General features: G+C 52.4%; 1 protein-coding gene across 1 annotated transcript in view; it reads right to left on the bottom strand.

Annotated features, from left to right (window-relative positions):
- Positions 1 to 21,054, bottom strand: part of LOC120517025 (CUB and sushi domain-containing protein 1-like) — a 293,367-nt gene that overhangs the window by 227,486 nt on the left and 44,827 nt on the right. The window contains exon 3 of the mRNA XM_039739099.1: positions 8,266 to 8,378. Within this exon, the coding sequence (XP_039595033.1) occupies positions 8,266 to 8,378 (113 nt within the window). The remainder of the gene's footprint in view (positions 1 to 8,265; positions 8,379 to 21,054) is intronic.

Genomic DNA, 21,054 nt, shown 5'->3' with positions numbered 1-21,054 from the left:
CCTGAAAGGCGCCACATAGCAAGAATCTGGACTTGGACGACTTGCAAGCCCCCGAAATGAAGCTGGACTGACGGCCAAGAGTCCTTCATGAGTCAACTGGCCTTCAATTATATAGCGCCTTCCACAACAGGCTGGTGACTTTTCACACTTGGCATGAGTCATGCCAGGCTGTCTCAGCTTGAGAGTGGCAGTGCCCAGGGCCTCACAGTTTGATTGGACAGATGGCCTGCATGGTGTACAAAAACAAGAAGAGGCTGTCAGTGGCCAGCTTGGGCACCAAGGGAGTTGTGGCGAGGGGGCTTGTCTAAGTGCCCCCTGGCATTGTCCGACCATCAGTGCCAGTCATGAGTTGTCCCCTTGGATGGTCAGCCATGTCTCTCAGTTGACACCTGTGACCGTAGAGCAGATAAAGACCCAAATGAGACCCCAGAATGGCTGGCACTGGGTGAGTGGTGCCAACATGTTGAGCCTGGGCTTAGCCTGGTCACAGACCTCCAGTCCCAGACTTCACGGCGCAGACAGCCAGCTTGATGTCCTCATTACGGTCAGCAGAAACTTCAGAAAAACGAGTGGAGACGAGAGAATTTCGAGAATATGAAGGAGGACTGGAAATCGATGTGGCGGCGAGCGAAAGGTCATCTGGACCGCCGCGTGGTAGTCACGTCCACCACGGCAACCTGACGCCTGGCACAGACTGGGAATGACGAGGGGGGGCTCGACAGGCAGCGTTCCACCTGGTGACCACATCTGGCCATCTTGTAGGAGGCCCCATCGTGCCAGACCCCCGACTGATGCCCCCTATATAGCTCCTCCCTGCTTGGAGTCTCATTTTAGTGCTCATTTTGTGTACTTCAGGCCGAGGTGTGAGGCCCATAAAGCGCCTCATGGTGGCACACCCTGGTAAGGGCAGGGCACGACATTCAGAGAGCTGCAATCTGGCATTTATTATTGTAGAAAGTCCAGCAGAGTGACCTGTGCCCGCGTTACGGTTCACTGACCCTCACACTCATCATCAGTGCCAGTTGAACATGCCAGACTGACCAGGTCATTCAGTCCCCGCCAGGCCTAAAAGGACAGCATGAAAAATAAAGACACTGTGGAGTGCCCCCTGCTGTCAACCCCCATTCCGTGGCACAAGGGCACAGAGGCCGTGTCTCTCCCACTGCTGCCCCCTAGTGGACTCGTTTTTAAGACCAGCGTCCACTGGGAGTACAAAGTGAACTCGAGCGGTCAGCCGCCTGTGACCGACGCCAAACGTCAAGAGAGTCGATGAAACAAGAAACGGCGCCAACCGAGTTAAATGACTCGAGTTCCACTGCGCCGTCTTCATCGAGATCAAGACTGGCAGATAATCGGGCCGAGGAAATTGAAAGTGATAGCCATCTGAAGTGACCTCGTCCACCTCATCTACCAAGAATGGACGCCCAGATCTTATCAGCTAGCAGAATGAAAGGAACGTGACAGCAAGAGGCCCTTGATGCCAGTCTGACTGTAAGTGCCAGGTGAAAGGCAGGGGGGCAAGTGAGCCCAGGGAGGGGGGCATCTTCAACTGGACACACACAAAAATAAATCAGATGGCCATTTGAAATGTCGGCCACTGCTGAACACACGTGAAACTAAAGCATAAAGACACAGATCAGCAAACGCGGCGGACCCCCAGCCACCATAGACACGTCATCAGACAACGGCGAGACCACTGAAAGGCGCTATAAAACCGTTAGAGACGAGGGGATACAATGGGAATACCTGGAGAAAAATCACCACATGGAAAGTCCTGCCACCGGGCCACCGCCACCTCATTTAAGTCACCTTCAGTGGCCAATGCCACCTGTGACCCCCCTCTGCTGATTCGCAGCCCCTTTGATTGGACTTTTCTCTCATTTTCTTTCTTGGTTGCACTGGGCACGGTGTCCCTAAGATGTCCTTGTCACTCTTTTTCTTTTGAGTCCCTCCTCCTCCTCCTTCATCCCACTGGTGCTCACCTGTCCTAATGGTGGGTCAGGCTGGAGACATTTGCTGAAAGGCCACTTCAGGTCAGAGGTATGCCAACAAAACATGTGAAGCTGGACCAGAATGGGCACTGTGGCATTAAAGTGACTGGCACAGCAGTCGGGACATCTGACTCCCTGCCCTTCATCCTAATGGGCACCCTTCCATCCTCCCACCTTCCGCTGACCTCATCCCTCATAATTAAGAAAAGAGCAGTCATTAGTTGGCACTCAGCGAAGGGCAGACAGCGGGCACTTTCAGATATGTCACACTTCACGCCATCGTGTGTAAACAGCTTGAGAGAGCAAATAAACAATTAAATGCAAGTCTGAGTGATTAGAGCACGAATGAGAATGACCCGTGAAGGAAAGAGGAGGTGGCACAGAGGAAAGAGGGCAGGCCAGCATGACCCACAGCCCAGATTGGCATCCAGACAAAGGTGGAGGTGACGGCAAAGCGGGCACGACGACCTCCATCAGTGTGCAGTTGACGTGTTCTCCTGCCCAAATTCAGCCAGCTGAGTTGGAGTGCCCTCTGCTGGGGGGGGGGTGCCATGCAGGGTGGGAGGGCATCAGTGAATTAAAGTGACAAATGAATGCATGAAGGACCCTCAGATTTTAAACTTAAAACATCTCACTCCGTTCAGGACTTTGTCCCCAAGTCACGTCCAGTACTCTTTAGGTTCATATTTCAAATCGAATTTATTAGGTTCATTTTAATGTCATTGTGCGTATCTTCAGTTCTGTGGCCCGTCCCTAAAGACAGAGCACTGGAGGACCGCCCTCAGCTTTGGGGGTGGGGCCACTATGACATGGAGCTTGAGGACCGTCTTTAGAATCAGGGGGCGGAGCCACAATGACAATCAGCTGGAGGACCGCCCTCAGCTTTGGGGGTGGGGCCACTATGTCATGGAGCTTAAGGACCGTCTTTAGAATCAGGGGGCGGAGCCACAATGACAATCAGCTGTAGAGACCGCCCTCAGCTTTGGGGGTGGGGCCACTATGTCATGGAGCTTAAGGACCGTCTTTAGAATCAGGGGGCGGAGCCACAATGACAATCAGCTGGAGGACCGCCCTCAGCTTTGGGGGTTGAGTTGCAGGACCGCGGAGGCTCAGATCCTTCAGACCGCCATTGTTAGTTGGTGACGTGACTGAGGGTTGCTGGACTTTTGTTTTGTCTCTTTAGGCCTTTGATTTTTTTTTTCTTTATCATTTGTGTTTCTTTTGTCTTCCTTACCCTTTTTTTTAATTCACTTTCAAAGGTTACGTAACTAAGCATTGTTTTCTTTTTTTCCTGAAGACCAGGGGTTTATGGTAATCCTCACCTTTATTTCAATGCGTTTGTCATTTGAACCTTGAACCTTTCACACCTTCGCCCCATTTTGGGCCATCAGCCTGCCTCTTGAGTTTGGGGCCCGGCTTCTGTTTTTGAGGTCTGCACCTTTTCCTGCGGATCACAACAGACTCGATGATGCCACTCTTATGCTCTTTAGAATAAAAGGGAGGACTCTGCCAGCAGGGCGCTACATGAGCTGTGCTCTCAGAGGTGGCACTGTGGATGACATCACACTCAGCACTGGCCTTTAGGCTAAATGTCATGTGTGAATAGAAAGTGTGCCACCTAGTGGCTGAGGTGGTTCACATTCTCCCTGCCCATTAAGGGTGCGTGCCAAGCCTGAGCTCTACTGGTTTAAATCATCCCGACATGCCACTAGGTCACCTGGCACAGGCACACACAACAGGGTCCCCACTGCCATTGCTCCTTCCCAAAGCTCATTAGGTGATCCTGTCCGCCTGGCTGAGCCCCCCACTGCCCACAGGTGTGCCCTGCCCAGGTGATTCTGTTGGGTTCTGGTCAGGGCTGGCACAAGCTAAATGATCTGAAGTGGTCCTTGCCTTTTTCTGATATTTAAAGCCCACCCAATGGCCCCCTTCTTATTTGTTCTCGATTCCACTTCATGTCACCTTTGCTTTGGACCCTTCGTCTCCACCATGAAGTTGGCACTCAGCACTTTATGAGCTTCTTATCAGGGCCGCTGACCCAAGGAGCTCTGCCACCTGCCGCAGTTTTAGAGCACCACCTGCTAGGCTGCAGGGTGGTCCTCTGTCCAGTCTCAGATATGGAGCATGTGGTGGTAGTGCCAGCATGATGGGCATCATACCCTGTCAATTGGGCAGTTGGCACTTTACCAATCAATGAGATGAAATGCCAGTTCTGGTAAAGGGCAAACCAAGCATATTTGAACCAAAGGGCACCCTGTGCCAACCTGAGGCTCACTTGTCTGTATGTGGGTGAAGTGTCCAGGCATAATGGGAGCCCAATGATGTCAATGGGTCTTGTGGGCATGCAGGTGGGTACAAGTCAGAACTAAGACCTGAATCGTGTGACAATGTCCACCCACAGACCCCATTATTACAGAGTGGAGCCCGATGGAGAGCAGGAACACTATGAACACTCGCCAATCCATCATCTGGGCACTTTCCCTGTGCCCGTCTCTTCACCCACACATCTTGGGGATGCCCAGACACTGTAGAAACTCAGCGAGTGGTAAAGTCTTTGAACATGGGTCCCTGAGGCCACAGGGCAGCCTCCATACCCACTGTGCCACCTCCCGTCTCCAGGATGGACTTCACTAGAGAAGGAAAGTCCTTAAAAAGCAGTTTGCAGCCAAAGTGGCAGCGGAGCTGGCGGAGGAGCTTCTTCAATTTCCTGCCACCGTGCGCTCGGACTAATTTGTTCCTGAAGTGCCGGAAGCTTCAGCAGAATTCTATTTAGTGGGCTGCGGCTCGGCCACCAAATTCATTTGCACCTTTATGTGCGGAACGGATGCGGGGCGCGCTGTCAATTCACTCCGCCATCTTCCTCATTACCGCTAGAAGTGGCGAGCAGCGCGGCGGCGCCTCTGTCGGCTCAAATTTGTGTCATCGTTAGGTGACCCGCTGACAGACTTGAACCCGTCATTGGCACGCGTGTGTCGCCAGCCTCAATTAAATGGTGACTCCACTCCAGCCTTGCCAAGGGCTCGGGCTCAGAAATGGACATGGGCAGTGGGCATCTAAGAGTCCCGGGGGAACCTCCGGGCAGCAGAAGGCAGGAATGGATGGCATGTGACAGCAGCCCCTCAAAAGGCGCTATAAATGATATTAACCGAGTGAAAGGCGCTATAAACGATATGGACGGAGTGAAAGGCGCTATATACTAGATAGACCGAGTGAAAGGCGCTATATACTAGATAGACCGAGTGAAAGGCGCTATAAACCACATAGACTGAGTGAAAGGCGCTATATACTAGATAGACCGAGTGAAAGGCGCTATAAACCACATAGACTGAGTGAAAGGCGCTATAAACCACATAGACCGAGTGAAAGGCACTATATACTAGATAGACTGAGTGAAAGGCGCTATACACAACACTAGATAGGCAGACAGATGATATGGAAGACACTCTAATAAGATGGGCAGACTGCAGAGGCGCTATAAAATCAACAGATATGAAAGGAAGGTGGCACAGTGGCACGGTGGGTAGCGTTGCTGCCTCGCAGTTAGGAGACCCGTCTGGGTTCGCTTCCCGGGTCCTCCCTGCGTGAAGTCCTCTCCGTGTCTGCCTGGGTTTCCTCCCACAGTCCAAAGACATGCAGGTGAGGTGCATTGGCGATCCTAAATTGTCCCTAGTGTGTGTGCTTGGTGTGTGGGTGTGTGTGTGTGTGCCCTGCGGTGGGTTGGCGCCCTGCCCGGGGTTTGTTTCCTGCCTTGCGCCTTGTGTTGGCTGGGATTGGCTCCAGCAGACCCTGTGACCCTGCAGTTAGGCTGTAGCGGGTTGGATAACAAATGGATGGATATGAAAGGAGCTGAGCTCAGGCCAGTAATAAAGGACATCACTGGTGGTCATCACAGGCCCCTTGGCACGTCCCTCTATTGTCTGGCCTGTTTCTCCAGTTGGTGCCTGCAAAGCGATCAGGGCACTGGGCACACTGGGGAGGAAGCAGGAGCCAATGAGAGTGCCAGGATGGGAACTGAAGAAGGATGATCTTCGGTTGATGATGGCTTTCTGGTCAGGTGACAATGGCTTGGCGAGTGCCCACTTTCATGTGGCATGTGGCTCGACCCCTGCTTTCTCAGGCTGGTACAATTTGGCACACGGATACTGAACACTCATCCAGGCTGATGCCACACGCCCGCCCAACTCCAGAATTGCCGGTGTCTTGTCATTGGTGGGCTCGACATCTGCTGGCCTGTTCTTTGTCCTCTAAGTCACAGAGGTGTCATTTCAGCCTTGTCCTCCAGGGGGCTCTTTTTTTAATGAGGCCTTTCCTTTACTCTTTTTGTCAGGGTCTCAGTCTACAATGGGTGGTCTGCACTGTTTCTGAGTTTATGTATTGTAATCTCAACGTCACCCTACCGTGCTTGCCCAGCTGGCACCGTCCTTTATTTTTGTCAACCACTTGACGTGGTCCAGACCGCCCTCCCCCACTGAGTCTCAGACTTGGAAACTCACCGCATTTCATCTGACTGAATTCGAAGCTATGGCTGGCACCTCTTTGGCATCTGACTGGCATCTGCTCTGTCAATGTGACCACCAAATCAAAGCACCTGAACACTCGGCCCCCAGTGAGGCCTTGGGGTCTTATAATACTGTGGGTGGCCAGTTGGAGATTTCTGGACCCCCACTTTAGTCCTTGCGTTGTCTCAACATGGACTGTTAGACGGTGGGGGTCCTCATGAGTGGGCCGCGTGTGGTCAGCCTGTTAAGTCTGAGCCTGAAAGGCGCTATACAGAGAATACATTGAACACAACTGAACTAAGAGAGCGGCGGCCCAACTCACACAAAGAGAAGTCAACGAGCAGACGAGGGTCCGCTGACACATCTAGAAGACGAGCCCACAGCCCACCAATCAGAGCCCAAGAACAGCCGGCAAAATGACACCTGAGGGAGGGGGCCAAGGCGGGGCCACCATACTGGTGCCGTCAACAGTACACCGAGCAGGGGGCATGGCCACGGCTGAGCGTCACGAGGCCCCGCCCACCACCACGAGATTAAGCAACTCAAGCTGAACAAGAAAGGCGAGCAGGAAAAAGAGAAAGTACCAAAAGGGTGACAAAAAGGGACAAATGACAAGAAAAGACGTCAAAGTGACAAAACGAGAGGACAAGACAAGCGGAAGAGGCAGCCATGCCAAAATAAGACCACCAAAGTTCTCAGCCACCCACTGAAGAGAACACGCCCCTAGTCACCAGATGTCACCTCATAGCAACAGTAGCTCAATAAAGACACAAAATGGCGTCACAGTGAAACCATGGAAACGAAACCCAACACCACACTCTGCACAGACACCAAAGGTGAGAAATGCCAGGTCCACGCTGGGCCACAGCGCCCACTCAGTCTGATGCCAGGGATGTTCTGTTGTCCAGCATTAGGCCCCTCCTTCATGATGTCATAGCTTAACTTTAAAGCTGATTGGTTGAAGCTGAATGATGGGGGGGCGGGGAGAGCAAGTGGTCACAATGTTAGCAGAAGATGACAAAGGACAATCGACACAGTGACTGTCACAGTGTGGGCAGGTGGGCCTGACGCCCAGGAAGGCTGGCAGTGCCAACTAGCAAGACTGTAGAGGTAAAACCAAAGGGATGCCAGGATGGTCAGCTTGTGTACATGAGGGCTAAATAAATAAACAAACAAATAAATTAATTAATTAAAGAGGAGGCCTCAGTGAGCGCTGGCGGCAAAAAATGTGAAACCCCCCAAAAATGTCATCAAGTGGCCATAAAGATATGTCAGGAGTGCTGGCAGCAGCTAAGGACCACCCAAGTGACACCAGCACAGAACAAGCGGACAGACCACCAGACAGGATGGTGACCACCTGCCACTAACGTTAGAGTCTCTCGATGTCACGGACCACTCAACTTACAGGTCACCACCTGAGTGGTCCGATCACCACGATCAGTGTAACCTCGACATGAAGCCCTGACCCCAAGGCTTCTCCACACTGTGACCACAAGTGGACCCCCACATCACAGCCCCCTGCTCGGCCCGCTGGTTGCTAAGGTAACGTCGAAGAGCAGACGGCGACGGCGGGTGAAAGTGGGCCAGCTGAGTGGCATCAAACAAGAGCCATGGCATGGGTTCAGCTCCATTGGAGGAGCGGGCACATGGTGGGCTGAGACCACCGCACACCTACAAGCAGAACAAACCCGGGGCAGGGGACCACCGGGTCAGGGCAGTCAGCGCCACACACGCTGCCACATGCAGAGGACCCCCTCGGTCGGCCCAAGCCTTACCTTCATAGACGGCCTTGAAGCCCTGGGCACTGACGGCGAAGTCCGTGGTGAACCAGAGTGCCAGGATGGAGCCCGTGCTGATGATGGGAGGTGGCAGCAGGAATCCGGACAGCCTGGCGGGAGAAGAACAAGGCGGAGAGTTAGAAAGGGGCGTGGCTCCGGGTGGGCAGGGCTACCTGTCTGCCCCATAATAAAGCGGTCAGTTCCCTGCACCCCTAGTAATGCCAGTGCCTGCGAGAGGGCAGTGTAGGCACAGAGAACATTCCGGATCTCTCATTGGCAGCCGCCCTGCGTCACTCGTCCTCCGTGAAAAGGAAGAGAAGATCAAAGCACAAGCAGAGCGACACAAAAGGGCAGCATGCAGTGGTCAGCTGGGGGACCCCTTGACCTTAGTGATGACCACAGAGTCATCACACTGCCATTGGAAAACCTCACTGAAGGAACGTTGTGGGGGTCCGTAAAGTTTTCTGATGGTGACCAGTGATCCCCGAGTGCCATCTCCATCTATGGCCCATTTCGGTGGGCTCAGAGGCAGCGCCATTCGTGTTCGCTTTCCCTGACTCACCAAAGTAAAGTCCTCTGAGGTGCCCCCAGGTCGGTGCCAGTCTGCCATGTCCTCCTTGGAATCTCTGTACCCAAACGCAATTTGCCAGGCTTTTACATGTGGAGACAAACGTCACAAATAAGTGAGCTCAGACCACCCCCTCAGCCCTCGGTGGTCCCCACACCACAGTTCCATGACACTCACTCCTAAAGTTCACTGTGAGTCTCCTGCGGTGCCATCTTGACCCCCGAGTGTTGGTGCCATGCTGACGGAGTCTGCACTGCCAATGTGGACATGCTGTGTGTATAGCGCCCTCATGTGGCCGAGGTGTGCTGGAGGGAGGTCTTGGAAAGACCACTTAAGAGCTCTCTGGAGACGGAGACCCCAAATAACTCCCAGTGGAGGCACCAGCTAAGAGCCTGAGCTGCTGCCATCTTCATGTGAGCCCCACACATCACCCGCTGTTCATTCCTGCCCTGGCACATTTGGCCCCGCCCCAGCACGTGTCTGCACCCCATCATCCCGAGGGTCGTCACCTCAGATAGATTTCTTCTTTTTTGTGAATATGATTATAAAATAAAGTAATACAAATGGCAGCATCAGCTGAGCCCCTTCAGAAGACCAGGTGCCCCATTTTGATTTCTCCCTGGCACCCACCCTGATGGGGGAGGTACAAGCCATTTTATAGCGGGCACTGCAGGCTGTGACATCAGAGATCTCCTTTCAGTTGCCACCAAAGAGATGCAATGAAAGAGAAGCCTGCTGGCGTCAGGAACTGGAAACTCTCTGAAGTGAAGGCAAGCGACAAAATAAGAGAAGCTGTGGTCCAGCAGGGGGCGCCTGTACTCCTGGAGGGGATACAGCCAGCTCGCTGCCCACCGTCTGTCCACGTCAAAGCCTGAACAGAACCTGCACGCCTGCGAATAAACCTACAGCTTATCTGAGTGAGGTGACGTTACAAGTGGCGTCCAGCAGGGGTCGCTGCCTCAACTGCTGCCCTTTCTAATACGCAGAAACGATCGGATGAGATTTGAATTAGTGAGCTGCTTGGGTGGAGGGCGGATAATGAAGGACCATCTGAATCATCAAGAAGGAACCTGGGAAGAAGCGGGGGCGAGGACATTTACTGGGAATAACTGTAATGAGAAAAACTGCAGACTGGGAGTAAAAATGAGAGGGGTGAAAGTGAAGTGTGGGAATGATCGGGGGTCGCAGTGGACTGGTCCCCTCAACACACTGCACACAAACCGTTAAGTGTCATGAAATGATATGTATGATGATTATTATTATTATTATTATTATTATTATTATTATTATTATTATTATTTATGTGGAGCACAAGTGTGTGTTTAAAATTACCTAACACTGTAGTGAGGCCCCCACAATGCATATTGTGTGCAATTTTGATCTCCATTAAGAAAAACCCCTGCAGCAAGAACAGAGAAGAGCAGGCAGTGTGGCGCAGTGGTTAAGGCAGATCCCACCACTGCCATTGTGTGACCCTGAGCAAGTCACTTCACCCGCCTGTGCTCCAATTGGGAAAACAAAAGAAATGTGACCGATTGTGCCTCAAATGCCGGATGAAGGCGTTGGCCAAATAAATAAATGTAAGAGCAGACAAGACTGAGATCAGCACCACGGAGAGCGACCGGCGTGCGGAGCCACCGGGCTGATTCAGCACCACGGAGAGCGGCTGAGCAGTTGAAGCAAATGGCGCTCAAGAAATGACTGACGAGAGCAAAGGCCGCTGAGAGGGTTAATAGGATGCTGTTATCATATCGCGCCCCCAGGGTTGAGAGTCCAAGTGCAGAGTGCTGACGCTTGAGCCCCTCGACATGCCAGGGAGGCCTCATCGGTGGTACCGTCCACAGCTGTGGTCCCCATATTGTAAAACAAAGAGCAAGAACCACGGAGAGCGGCAGAGAAGGAGCAGCTGAAGGAGATGAAGGGCGGCCTGGCTGAGTGTTTAAAATGAGGGGGGGTGTTAGGCGGGGGGTTCCCAATTGTTTTAATTTCCGTTCCCCCAAGAAGAACACAGAGAGACCAACGGACACCTGTGGTAGGTTTCACATGAGACTTTTTCTTCACACAGAGAAGCACAGATGAATGGAATAAGTGGCCAAATGGTGTGGTGGACTGGAGGACCGTGGGGACCCCCAAACCTGTGAGGTGGGCGACATTAGAGAAGTTATTCTGGCCCACTCTGCTGTAATATCCTCCTCTCTCTACTTTTTGGGGTGCCTTGCACCGTAGTCCTACTGAACGGTTGCTTTTCAAACTGATGGTCCACTACTGTGACATACTGTGACCTCGAGGCTCTTTCAAATTGGTTGATCATACATTTAATATGGCAGTGCCCAGATACACTGGCAGGATCTGCATTAATGGTTAAACAAGTAAGGTGGCTTCAGAACTCATCTCAGGAGGGCAGGTGGGCACATTTGATTTCTATGGCTGACCCGATGTCCATAATTGTGACCCCTCATTTCTGACCTCCCAATGACCAACTTCTGAATAAAGATGGCAGGAGGAAGGCACCACGCACCCTAACACAAGGCTTACTTGTTAGGGCACCACAATCCGAGTCTGGGCACTGTCCCAATTCAGGCTCATGGTGAGCCACTGCCTATCCTGGCAACAGTGGGCACAAGGAGTGATGGCGGTCCATCACAGACCCCACTGACACTCACTTGAGCCGATGTCAGCCACCAGTTGATGTAAGGCCACGTGTTGGCATGAAGCATCTGAGAAGAACTTCCAGACTGCAGCACTCACCCTGTGCCACCATGCCATTCTAAATAATAGCAAGGAGGTGAAGTTCCATCCTGTGATGGATGCCATTTTGGGAGCCACTGAACATCAGACTGGCTTTAATATCATCTAAAGAAGGAACCTTAAAGGAGTGCCCAAGTGACATCTTTGTGGCTGCCAAGGGCTTGCTATCTTCTATTTCTGTTTCTAGAAGGTAAAAAATGAGAGGTTGGCATGAATGAGGAGGCCATCTAGCCGAACCTGATGCCCTGCTTCTCCTTGTTGGGCAGGAATCCCTTGGCACAGATCACATCCCGTGTGAAGGTGCCAGGAGCCGGCGAGACTCACAGTGAAGGCTGCCATTTGGCGTCTCACCACAAGTGGCCAGTGAAGAGGCACAGAGGATGGCTGCTTCGTCATCATCGTCATCGTCGTATTTTTATGGCCGATTACTTTTCAAATGGGACAAATTGGGAGCATCCATGGGGAACCTTAATGGAGTCTTTACATGCGTGTCACCTTGACGGATACGTGACACTCTGCCACAGCCTGCCTGAGCCGCTCTCCTGGTGTCACAGCAAGGGCATCACTGCACCCGCTGTTATCTGGGTGGCCTGGCCAGCAAATGTGCGGCTGTGGTGGACGGGTGTGACCCCGAGAGAACAGCCTGGTGACTCGGGCCAGGGTGGCACTACCAGGCGAAGGCTCATCATAGGTGGTTTTCACAGCTTGTTGTGTCGGGCAGCCCATTGGGCAGCACTGGCACCTCACAGTCCTTGAACCCCAGTGGTGGTCTGGCATTGCCATGTTCTCCTCTGTAGGCACAAGAGACGGCACCCCCTGCAGGGCAAGTGAGTCTGGATGCCAGCTGATGACCCTGGGCACCCCATGTGCCACCCTGCACTTCCATGAGAGACCATTCACTGACGGCTGAATTTCCAGGCAGAGTCGGAGAACAAGCAAACAAATTAATTAGGCAAAAAAAAGAAAAAGACGAGAAGAATCCAAGGAGAAATCCTGGAAAACATCGAGAGGAAAATGCAAAGCGGGGCTCGCAGGTATTTAGTGGGCACTGGGGCAGGCTGGGGCGTCTCATCTTCATCCTCATCTTCATCCCATCACCCCCTCTTCTTCCCCCCTCCCCCACTCAGGTACTTCTCTACGCGGCGCCTCTTGACATTTCTCTAAAGGTCAGCCTTCCAATCACTGAGGTGGACCTGTCACCGCTGCCCGCCATCAGCATTCCAGACCACCGAAAACGAGGAGAAACGGCTAAGGGGGAGAGCTAATGAGCCCCTCCATGCAGATAAAGCGCCTGAGCGACTCACTTTAGGGCATCGAGTGGTCTTCAGCTTAATGGACCTCCTGCCACCTGCCACCGCAGTCTAATGACCCACACAGACCACCAGAGAAGGGGCAGGCTTTGGACGTGGCCCTCATCTCCTAGACGAATACAAATGCAGATATGGTGATGATGCCAGCGTCTGTGCCTGCCCACCGCCAAGTCTGCGAGGCAGCAAAAACACATAGAAGATGGCGGGTGCCAGCCAGCCCGGCTCCTGCCCACCCTGTGTCCCTATCACATCCCGGAGACTGGTGGCTTTCGGGCGCCTCGGTGATGGAGTGGCCTGCTGGTCCCTCGATATCTTTTATCATTTCACAGTCATCTTCACGTCTCCATGGCGACACAGAGCACATGCCAGGCTAGTGCCCAGCAGGGGTCGGGGCCCAACAGGGGGTGCCAGTCCATTTTGTGGTATCTCAATCCATCCACCATTTTGCAACTGAACCCTGGGCCACCAATGTCACGATGCCAGATGGCAATGAGGGCTGTCAGGGGGCGGTGCCTTGAGCGGGTGGGAGGAGGTGTGGCGAGGGGAGGGGCTCATTTTGTCAGGGGAGGGCTGAGTGAGGGGCATCCTGGGAACTAAAGAGCACTGTGAGTGGGGGGTGGGGGGTGCCGGTGCCCCCCCTCTCCATTCTCCTTCCTGTGTCCTTTTAGCCGAGTTGTGGCCACAAAATCCGAATTGGCAGAAGAGAACAATTGCAGCCGCTGGGCGGTGCGCCTCATTTAATTCACTCACAGTGGAGCTGAAGGGCGCGATGACGGTGGCACGGCGTGCTCAGTGCCCTGCGTCACCAGATGAGCCGAGTAATAAAATAAGAACACCAGCCCTGACATGGGGACCTCCAAAGCCAGAATGGGGGCCCGTGGGGACTGTGGCCATTGGGGAAGTGCCAGCACTGAGGTGCCCATGCCAAAGTGGGTGAGGAGAGTCAGAGATCAGCCCCCTGTCCACCGATACTCATGTGTGGCATAGCGGCTGAGGTTGTGGACTTCCCATCGTGTGACCCTGAGCAAGTGACGTCACCTGCTTGTGCCCCCAGACAACTGTCATCAAATGAGAAGATGACTGGTGACATCCACTGTGACAAGCCCACCAAGGTCGTTATTACCAGTCCATTTACTGATCAAGAAAAGAAAGTCAACACGATGGAATGGCGGGGCAGTAAAGTGGGCACAGCGTGAAGACCACTCCGGAGAACCCTGCACCCAGTTTGCCCCCTGGAAAGGATGATGTCATGGGCGTCTGTTGGTGTGACACGACTGCCCCCAGTTACATTCTGCTGGACATGGGCACAAGACACATGTGGCACCTGCAGCTGGTGAAGGAAGCCAACAGAGAATAACAGAAGCAGGGGGGCAGCCATGGTGACAGCACTAGTGACCACGTACATGCCAGCAGCCCTTTGAGATTAAAGTGTGGTGGACCCGGTGACTACTGATTCCACGAGGTGGCGCAGTGAGGGGCTGACAGACAGAAGATTCGCTGGATGATTCGCTCTTGGCGCTCGACAACTCATTGATTGGCAGCTTGCCAGCCAATCAGCAGTCCACATGACAATGCCACGCCTTCCTTGTGGCATGACAGGATTGGCTGATGTATTCCTCGTGCCCCCTGATGAGCGTTTGTCACAAAACGTAAAAGTGTCACTGCCACATTCCAGGCTCTCGCTGATCGTCCTCAATGACGCACTGTGACACTCCTTGGATGGCCTTAGTTCCCCCGTGATTGCTCTTGTAGACCACCTTCAGATGAGCAAAGGAGAACTGAAGCTGACAGACGAGGAGGGCCGGAGTTTGGGTGACCCCCCCCTTGGTGACCCCTCACCTTCTCAAAGACAACGTGCAGTCAGGTGGGGCAAAATTAAAAGAAACCGCCAGGAGAAGGCATGGAGCCACCTGCCATCGGCCGTCACATCGGCCACCACACACGTCTCTCTTGTGCCACCTGAGCCTTTGGGCAGTTAACTTTGTGGAGAGATCAATGGCACAGTCCACTCTGGGCACTCAGCCCACTCAATTTTTATAAAGTGAAGGGGCACACACATTCAGAACGCTCAAGCGAGTGGCACCAGACGCACGATAGACACTGGCACACAGACTGCAGAGGGTAGTAAAGAGAGGGCACTCTGAGCACAAAGGACATCTGCAGCGCAGAAGAATAAAGGGATGAGGGCAATTCCATCTGATGCCAGAAAAAGGAGGGCTCAGGCCGGGCACACGTGAGACATGCATCTGCTAAAGGAGAGCCCATGCCAAAGCGGGCTGCATAGGGTGGCTGGAGTCGACATCCCTTGTCTTTCATTTGTCCCTCTTGAGCTGAAGAGCTGTGCCATCAACTGGAACAAATGGACTACATTGGGCAGGCACAGCTGGCAGCACTCTGGCATGAGCATCCAGGTTAGGTGGCAAAACATGCCTTTGGTCAAGCAATAGCTGGATGGGAAAGGTGCTATATGGCAGGCCTAGAGGGGCACTGCATGCTGCAATGGTTAGACTGGTAAGGCGCTATATGGCAGGCCTAGAGGAGCACTGCATGCTGCAATGGTTAGACTGGTAAGGCGCTATATGGCAGGCCACTGCATGCTGCAATGGTTAGACTGGTAAGGCACTATATGGCAGGCCACTGCATGCTGCAATGGTTAGACTGGTAAGGCGCTATATGGCAGGCCACTGCATGCTGCAATGGTTAGACTGGTAAGGCGCTATATGTCATGTAAACTGATAGGAAACAATAAAGTTACCAACGTCAAACTGCAACGGCGCCAGCCTTCAGAGCAGCCACCACGTCCCCCGCGTTATGCCACCTGATAACATTTGTCCCTCGCTATTTGACCTGTTGACCCCCCTATTCCCCTACCCCTACCCAGCCATTTGACCTGCAGACTTCAAGGCAGTAACAATTGGCATGAATGGCTCACCTAAAGTGGTAGGTGATTGGCATGGACAGTTCAGCCTTGAGTAGGGCCACATAGAGGTGCCACAAATCCTGCCAACTACGCCAATGTCTGATCCAGTAAGCCAGGTTCAAACCTCATTGTGCAGACTGGGCTGTCGGTTACTCCTCCCCAGCGCCATTTGTAAATGTTTTAGAAAGCACTCGAGATGCCCATCTTCAAGCGAGCTGGCACTCCCACGCAGCGGCACTTTCATCATCAGGCCAAGCCGTGGGTCTGTTAAATATTTACACTGCGATCGATTCCAAATATTTAAATGCAGGCGTTTATCGTACAAGCCGGTGAACGCTGACCCACTTTATCCTGGATAAGCCTGATGGCAGCGAGCTCAGAGACGCAGAAAATCGCCTGGCACTGAGACGGCTGCCAAGCGTAGATGGAGAGCTGGCAGACGTGGAAGGAGGCCTCAGTGTGGTCATGGTCATGGTGGCTGCAGATGTCTGCGCTCCTCCCACCAGGCAGCCTGGAAAAGCTTGGGACCACCCAAATATTTTTCAGATGCCTGATGCTGGGTGTGTCTGCCAGGCACACTGCTGCCATCTTGAAGGTGGCCATCTTGAATTCAACTCGGTCATTCCAAATGGAAAGGGGGTCATGTGACCACCCTAACCAGCTTAAGATTTCAAAAGGAGTTCAACGGTGATGTCTTCTTCTTGTTCTCTTTATTGCTTGTCATTGTATATTTGTGGTGGCAACAGAGATGTCACCTGTAAAGTGCCTGTTGGCACTCAGGACATGCATCTGTCACCAAAAGCCATCTCAAAAAATGTAAAGAAACATCAAAGCAAAGTGGACGCTCAAAACCCGCGCCAATGAAGTGGCATCTACAATGATAAAAGCCTTCAGAAACGCGAGGGACTGTGCCAGGCTTCCAGCCCATCTCTGCCATCCCCTCCTGCTTCTCTGGCGCATTTCAGGCTACCTGGCACTGGCACGGCTCTGTCTCTCCACCTGTGTGCGTGACTCAAACCAGTCCATTGCCCTCACCTCTGGTCTGGACAAACAGCTGACAAGTGACAGTCACAGTACGAGACCCTCGGTGACCTGCACTTCTCCACGGCTGCATCTTCGTTCGTTTCTGCCGTGTCACAAAAGACTTCACAACGAGGCAGCCCACCGATGACATTTCTCTGGCAGGCCTTTTCACCTCACGCCTCTCCAGCGAGCCACTTGAGAGGTCGACCCCCGGGTCTTGACGTCACCTTGTGACGTTTGTGCTGAATTGGCCCGGTGTGTGCCAGCGCTCAGACGATGGAGCCCGAGCTTGCCGCCCAAGCCTCTGTTCCACACGCACTTCTCACCTCAGATGTAAAGGTGAAAAGCTGAATGGGGCTGCATCTGTAGCCTCAGGGCACGGTGCCACTTCCGGCATGGCACACAAAACCTTCAGTGGCACACAGGTGCAGGTGGAGGAGCTTCACAGTTGATGCCAGCGAGGTGCCGGTGAGGTCGGTCAAAGAACACCTGGGAGCCCCTCAGAGACCACCAGACAAAGGACTTGAGCAGAACATTTCGATTAAACCCTGATTTTATACCGATGGACATGAAAGGCGCTATATAACAGATAGATAGATAGATAGATAGATAGATAGATAGATAGATAGATAGATAGATAGATAGAGTAAAAGGCGCTATATAATAGATAGATAGATAGATAGATAGATAGATAGATAGATAGATAGATAGATAGATAGATAGGTGAAAGGCACTATAGATAGATAGATAGATAGATAGATAGATAGATAGATAGATAGATAAGTAAAAGGCGCTATATAATAGATAGATAGATAGATAGATAGATAGATAGATAGATAGATAGATAGATAAGTGAAAGGCGCTATATAATAGATAGATAGATAGATAGATAGATAAGTGAAAGGCGCTATATAATAGATAGATAGATAGATAGATAGATAGATAGATAGATAGATAGATAGATAGATAGATAAGTGAAAGGCGCTATATAATAGATAGATAGATAGATAGATAGATAGATAGATAGATAGATAGATAGATAGAGTGAAAGGCGCTATATAATAGATAAATAGATATGTCCACTCAGGCCAGTGTCCTGATGGCACCCAGAGCCATTAGCACACGTGTATGGCACAGTGCCCACTAGTGGCCCCAGGAGTCTGCAGTGCCTTTATATCTGCTGGTGGTGACCTCATCCTGGCATTCCCTTCACACCTGATCATCTCAAGAGTTGGGGTCTGCTGAATGTAAGTCTTGTAAGCCACACAGCAAACAAACCCCCCCCACACACACACACACACACACCCATCCCCCCATCCATGCTGCCTGCACCCCCCAGACTTGAAGAGATGAGGAGATATGGGGGCACAAAAAAACAAGTCTGAAAGTCACAAGCAACAACCAGGGCGGGCAAATTGACTGGAGTGGGGGACGTGGTGCAGTCGTCCATTAAGTTACTAATATGTCTGATGGCAGCCTTCAATGAAGTGGACAAACTGCTGGCTGCCCTAATAAATGTGCCCATTGGTGCCACTTGAGTCCTAAACCCTTCATTCATATGGATTGGGCACAGAGTAGTCATCCTTGCTTTACTTGAACCAGTGGAATGTAACTGCAGATGACCAGGAATGGGAGGGGGCACTCTGGTGCCATCTGTATGTTTGCCCCCTAGAGCTCCATTGAAGGACAGAGTCCATGCTGGTTGCCATTGGCACTGTTAGGGTTAATCTGTTTAAAACTCTGAGTTGGTCAACAAAATGCCCCCATCATCCAGACTGGCATTAGGCCTCTCAGCTCTCACTTGTCTGTTTATCACCACCATGCCAGGACAGCTGATCACAGGCGATAGCAGCAGCCGCCGATTATCTGCACACCGAACAGGCGGCTTCATGAAAAAGACACCCAGAGATAAGAGAGCTGGCACCTGATGCCAGCCCATTGAGTGGCAAGGCGCCTTTGAAATGCAGGGATCAGACCTGCACAGAGGATGGTCCCCTTGCCAGCGCATGTGTTTAGCTTGGGAGAGGATAACCCCAGGAATACCCATGCTAGAGCGCCACCCCCAGCAACTTTGAGGCACAAGGCACAAAAGGAGGGGGGCACCGATGGAGGGCTGTTCTCTGTCTCCATTGGCACCCCAGTCGACTAGGGGTCAGCCTGCAGGCCCCACCTGTATGTCTGTGGGATGGCCAGCATGGCCCACCCGGACACAAGGAGAACATGCAGGCTCCATGCTGACCACGTCGACCGCAGGCATTAAACCCGAGACGCTGGAACCACAAGATTGCCATGCTGCGTGCCAGGAACCTGCAGAATGCCAGGCACAGTCTAGGTTACCACCCTCATGTAGAGAGTCCATTAATAAAAGAAAGACTAAAGATGGTGCCAACATCCTCCACTGGGCACTATGACTTACATGGAGTGCTTATTTGTCTTTACAATATTCTGGAATTACTGGGCAAGGCCTTTAAAAATTAGCAAACCCTTGGCATTTGAACAAATCGAATGACGCCATAGGTGCCAAGAAGGAGCAGCAAACCCTGGCACATATGTGGTTACATTTGGGCACATCATCTGACACTCCCCAGGCATCAATGATGGGGACACTCAGCTTGCCACATGTACACACTGTCTATTGAAAGAGCGCCCCCTACTGGAGCTCACTGAAACACATGCAGTGACAGCACCAGGGCAGCATGTGGCATCAGGTGGGCGTGGGCAGGCATGGAGGAATGGGAGGCCGCAGTGTGCAGGTGCCAGGCTCTGGAAGCTCAGAGGTGCCCTTTGCCAGCATTCATCACAGCTGTTAGGCCAGGAGTGGCCCTGGCACCGACTGACTGGATGACTGGCAGGACCTGATTGGCAGCCATCAGTCAGCTACAGGCATGATGGCTGCTGGAAACTTTAAGTAAAAGTCTGGCCTTCTTGTAAGAGGGTTGGCATCATCCTTTAGTGCCAGGGGAGTGATGTGCACTCATGCCTTAAGGCACCTTAGCACACATTTCCCTTTTGTGAATCAATGGTCCTTTGATATAGCGCCTTACACAGTTCAGGAGGATGAACGATGCCCGCATTCACCCGACTTGATTTCATATAGCGCCTTTCCTTTGAGGACAGTGTGGCGCGACACCTTGCAGGGTGTCGTGTGCACTTGAGCAGGACGGAGGACAAGTGCCGCAGATGTGCCCCCCACGTCCTCTAAGAACAAGAATTCCGCCTTTGTTTCCGTCTGCGCGCCCCTCGCTGTACCAACAGATGCCCGTTTGAGCCTCTTTTTCACTTTCAGCTTCATTTGCATTGGCTAATTCATGAAGATTGGCTGGTGGACACAAGTTGCTAGGAGACAAAGTTACTATGGAAGCGGTCGAAACGCCGGAGTAGCAGATCCCTGGAAAAGAGCAGGGAGAGAAGTCCAAGGCGGCGTGGGTGCGTGAGGGACCCTGACTAACGGACCCCAAGTGATTTGGGGCAGCAACTCACCAAAAGTCTTGCTGTACAGCCACATGATATAGCGCCTTGATCATTGACACACAGCTGCCCCCTCCTTTCATTTATGCCTCAAGTCCTGTGCCCTGCCCCTCTTTTCATTTTCCAAGCTGCCCACTTCTCTACCCCCTTTGACTATGTGGCACCTTTCATCTGCCCTCATCATCTCTCCCTCTAGGCTCCCGGTACCCCTCTACTGCCAGGGAGGTTGTGTGGTGGTGCCCACAGCCAGTTCCTTACCAGCTGCCCAATCACCTACACCTGCAGTGGCATGGACCACCCATTGGACTGCACCTGGCACCTAAAACCCTCTGAACAAAGAGGAGGCAGAAGTGGCAGAAGGATCAGACATTCCTGGGCAAGGCCTGAAGTCAAAAGAGAATAGTAGCGGGCAGCAAAGGCACAACAGGCCACAGCTGCCAGGCTGAAAGAGAACCGTGGGTGACAGTGGACTTGGTATCTGCAACTTTAATGAAGAAGAATGAAGGTCAAAGAGTGAGATGGAGGGAAAGAGTGGGTCAGAAGGGCTTCAGGGGGCAGCACCCTCAGCACCCAGATGACTTGAGAGGGCAGCCCTGGCCAGCAAGGATAACACTAAACAGCCCCTGGCAGGTGGCACTAGAGAGCTCTATTTTGAGCATCAGTTGATGGCAGGCGGCACCTTAAAACCAGTGATAGATATGAAAGGTGCTATATAATATCTGTGCCATGTTCAGTGTCCAGGGGAATTC

This window comes from Polypterus senegalus, chromosome 16 (assembly GCF_016835505.1).
Source record: "Polypterus senegalus isolate Bchr_013 chromosome 16, ASM1683550v1, whole genome shotgun sequence".
NCBI classification, from domain to species: Eukaryota; Metazoa; Chordata; class Cladistia; order Polypteriformes; family Polypteridae; genus Polypterus; species Polypterus senegalus.
This window is presented reverse-complemented; position numbering and strand designations above follow the sequence as displayed.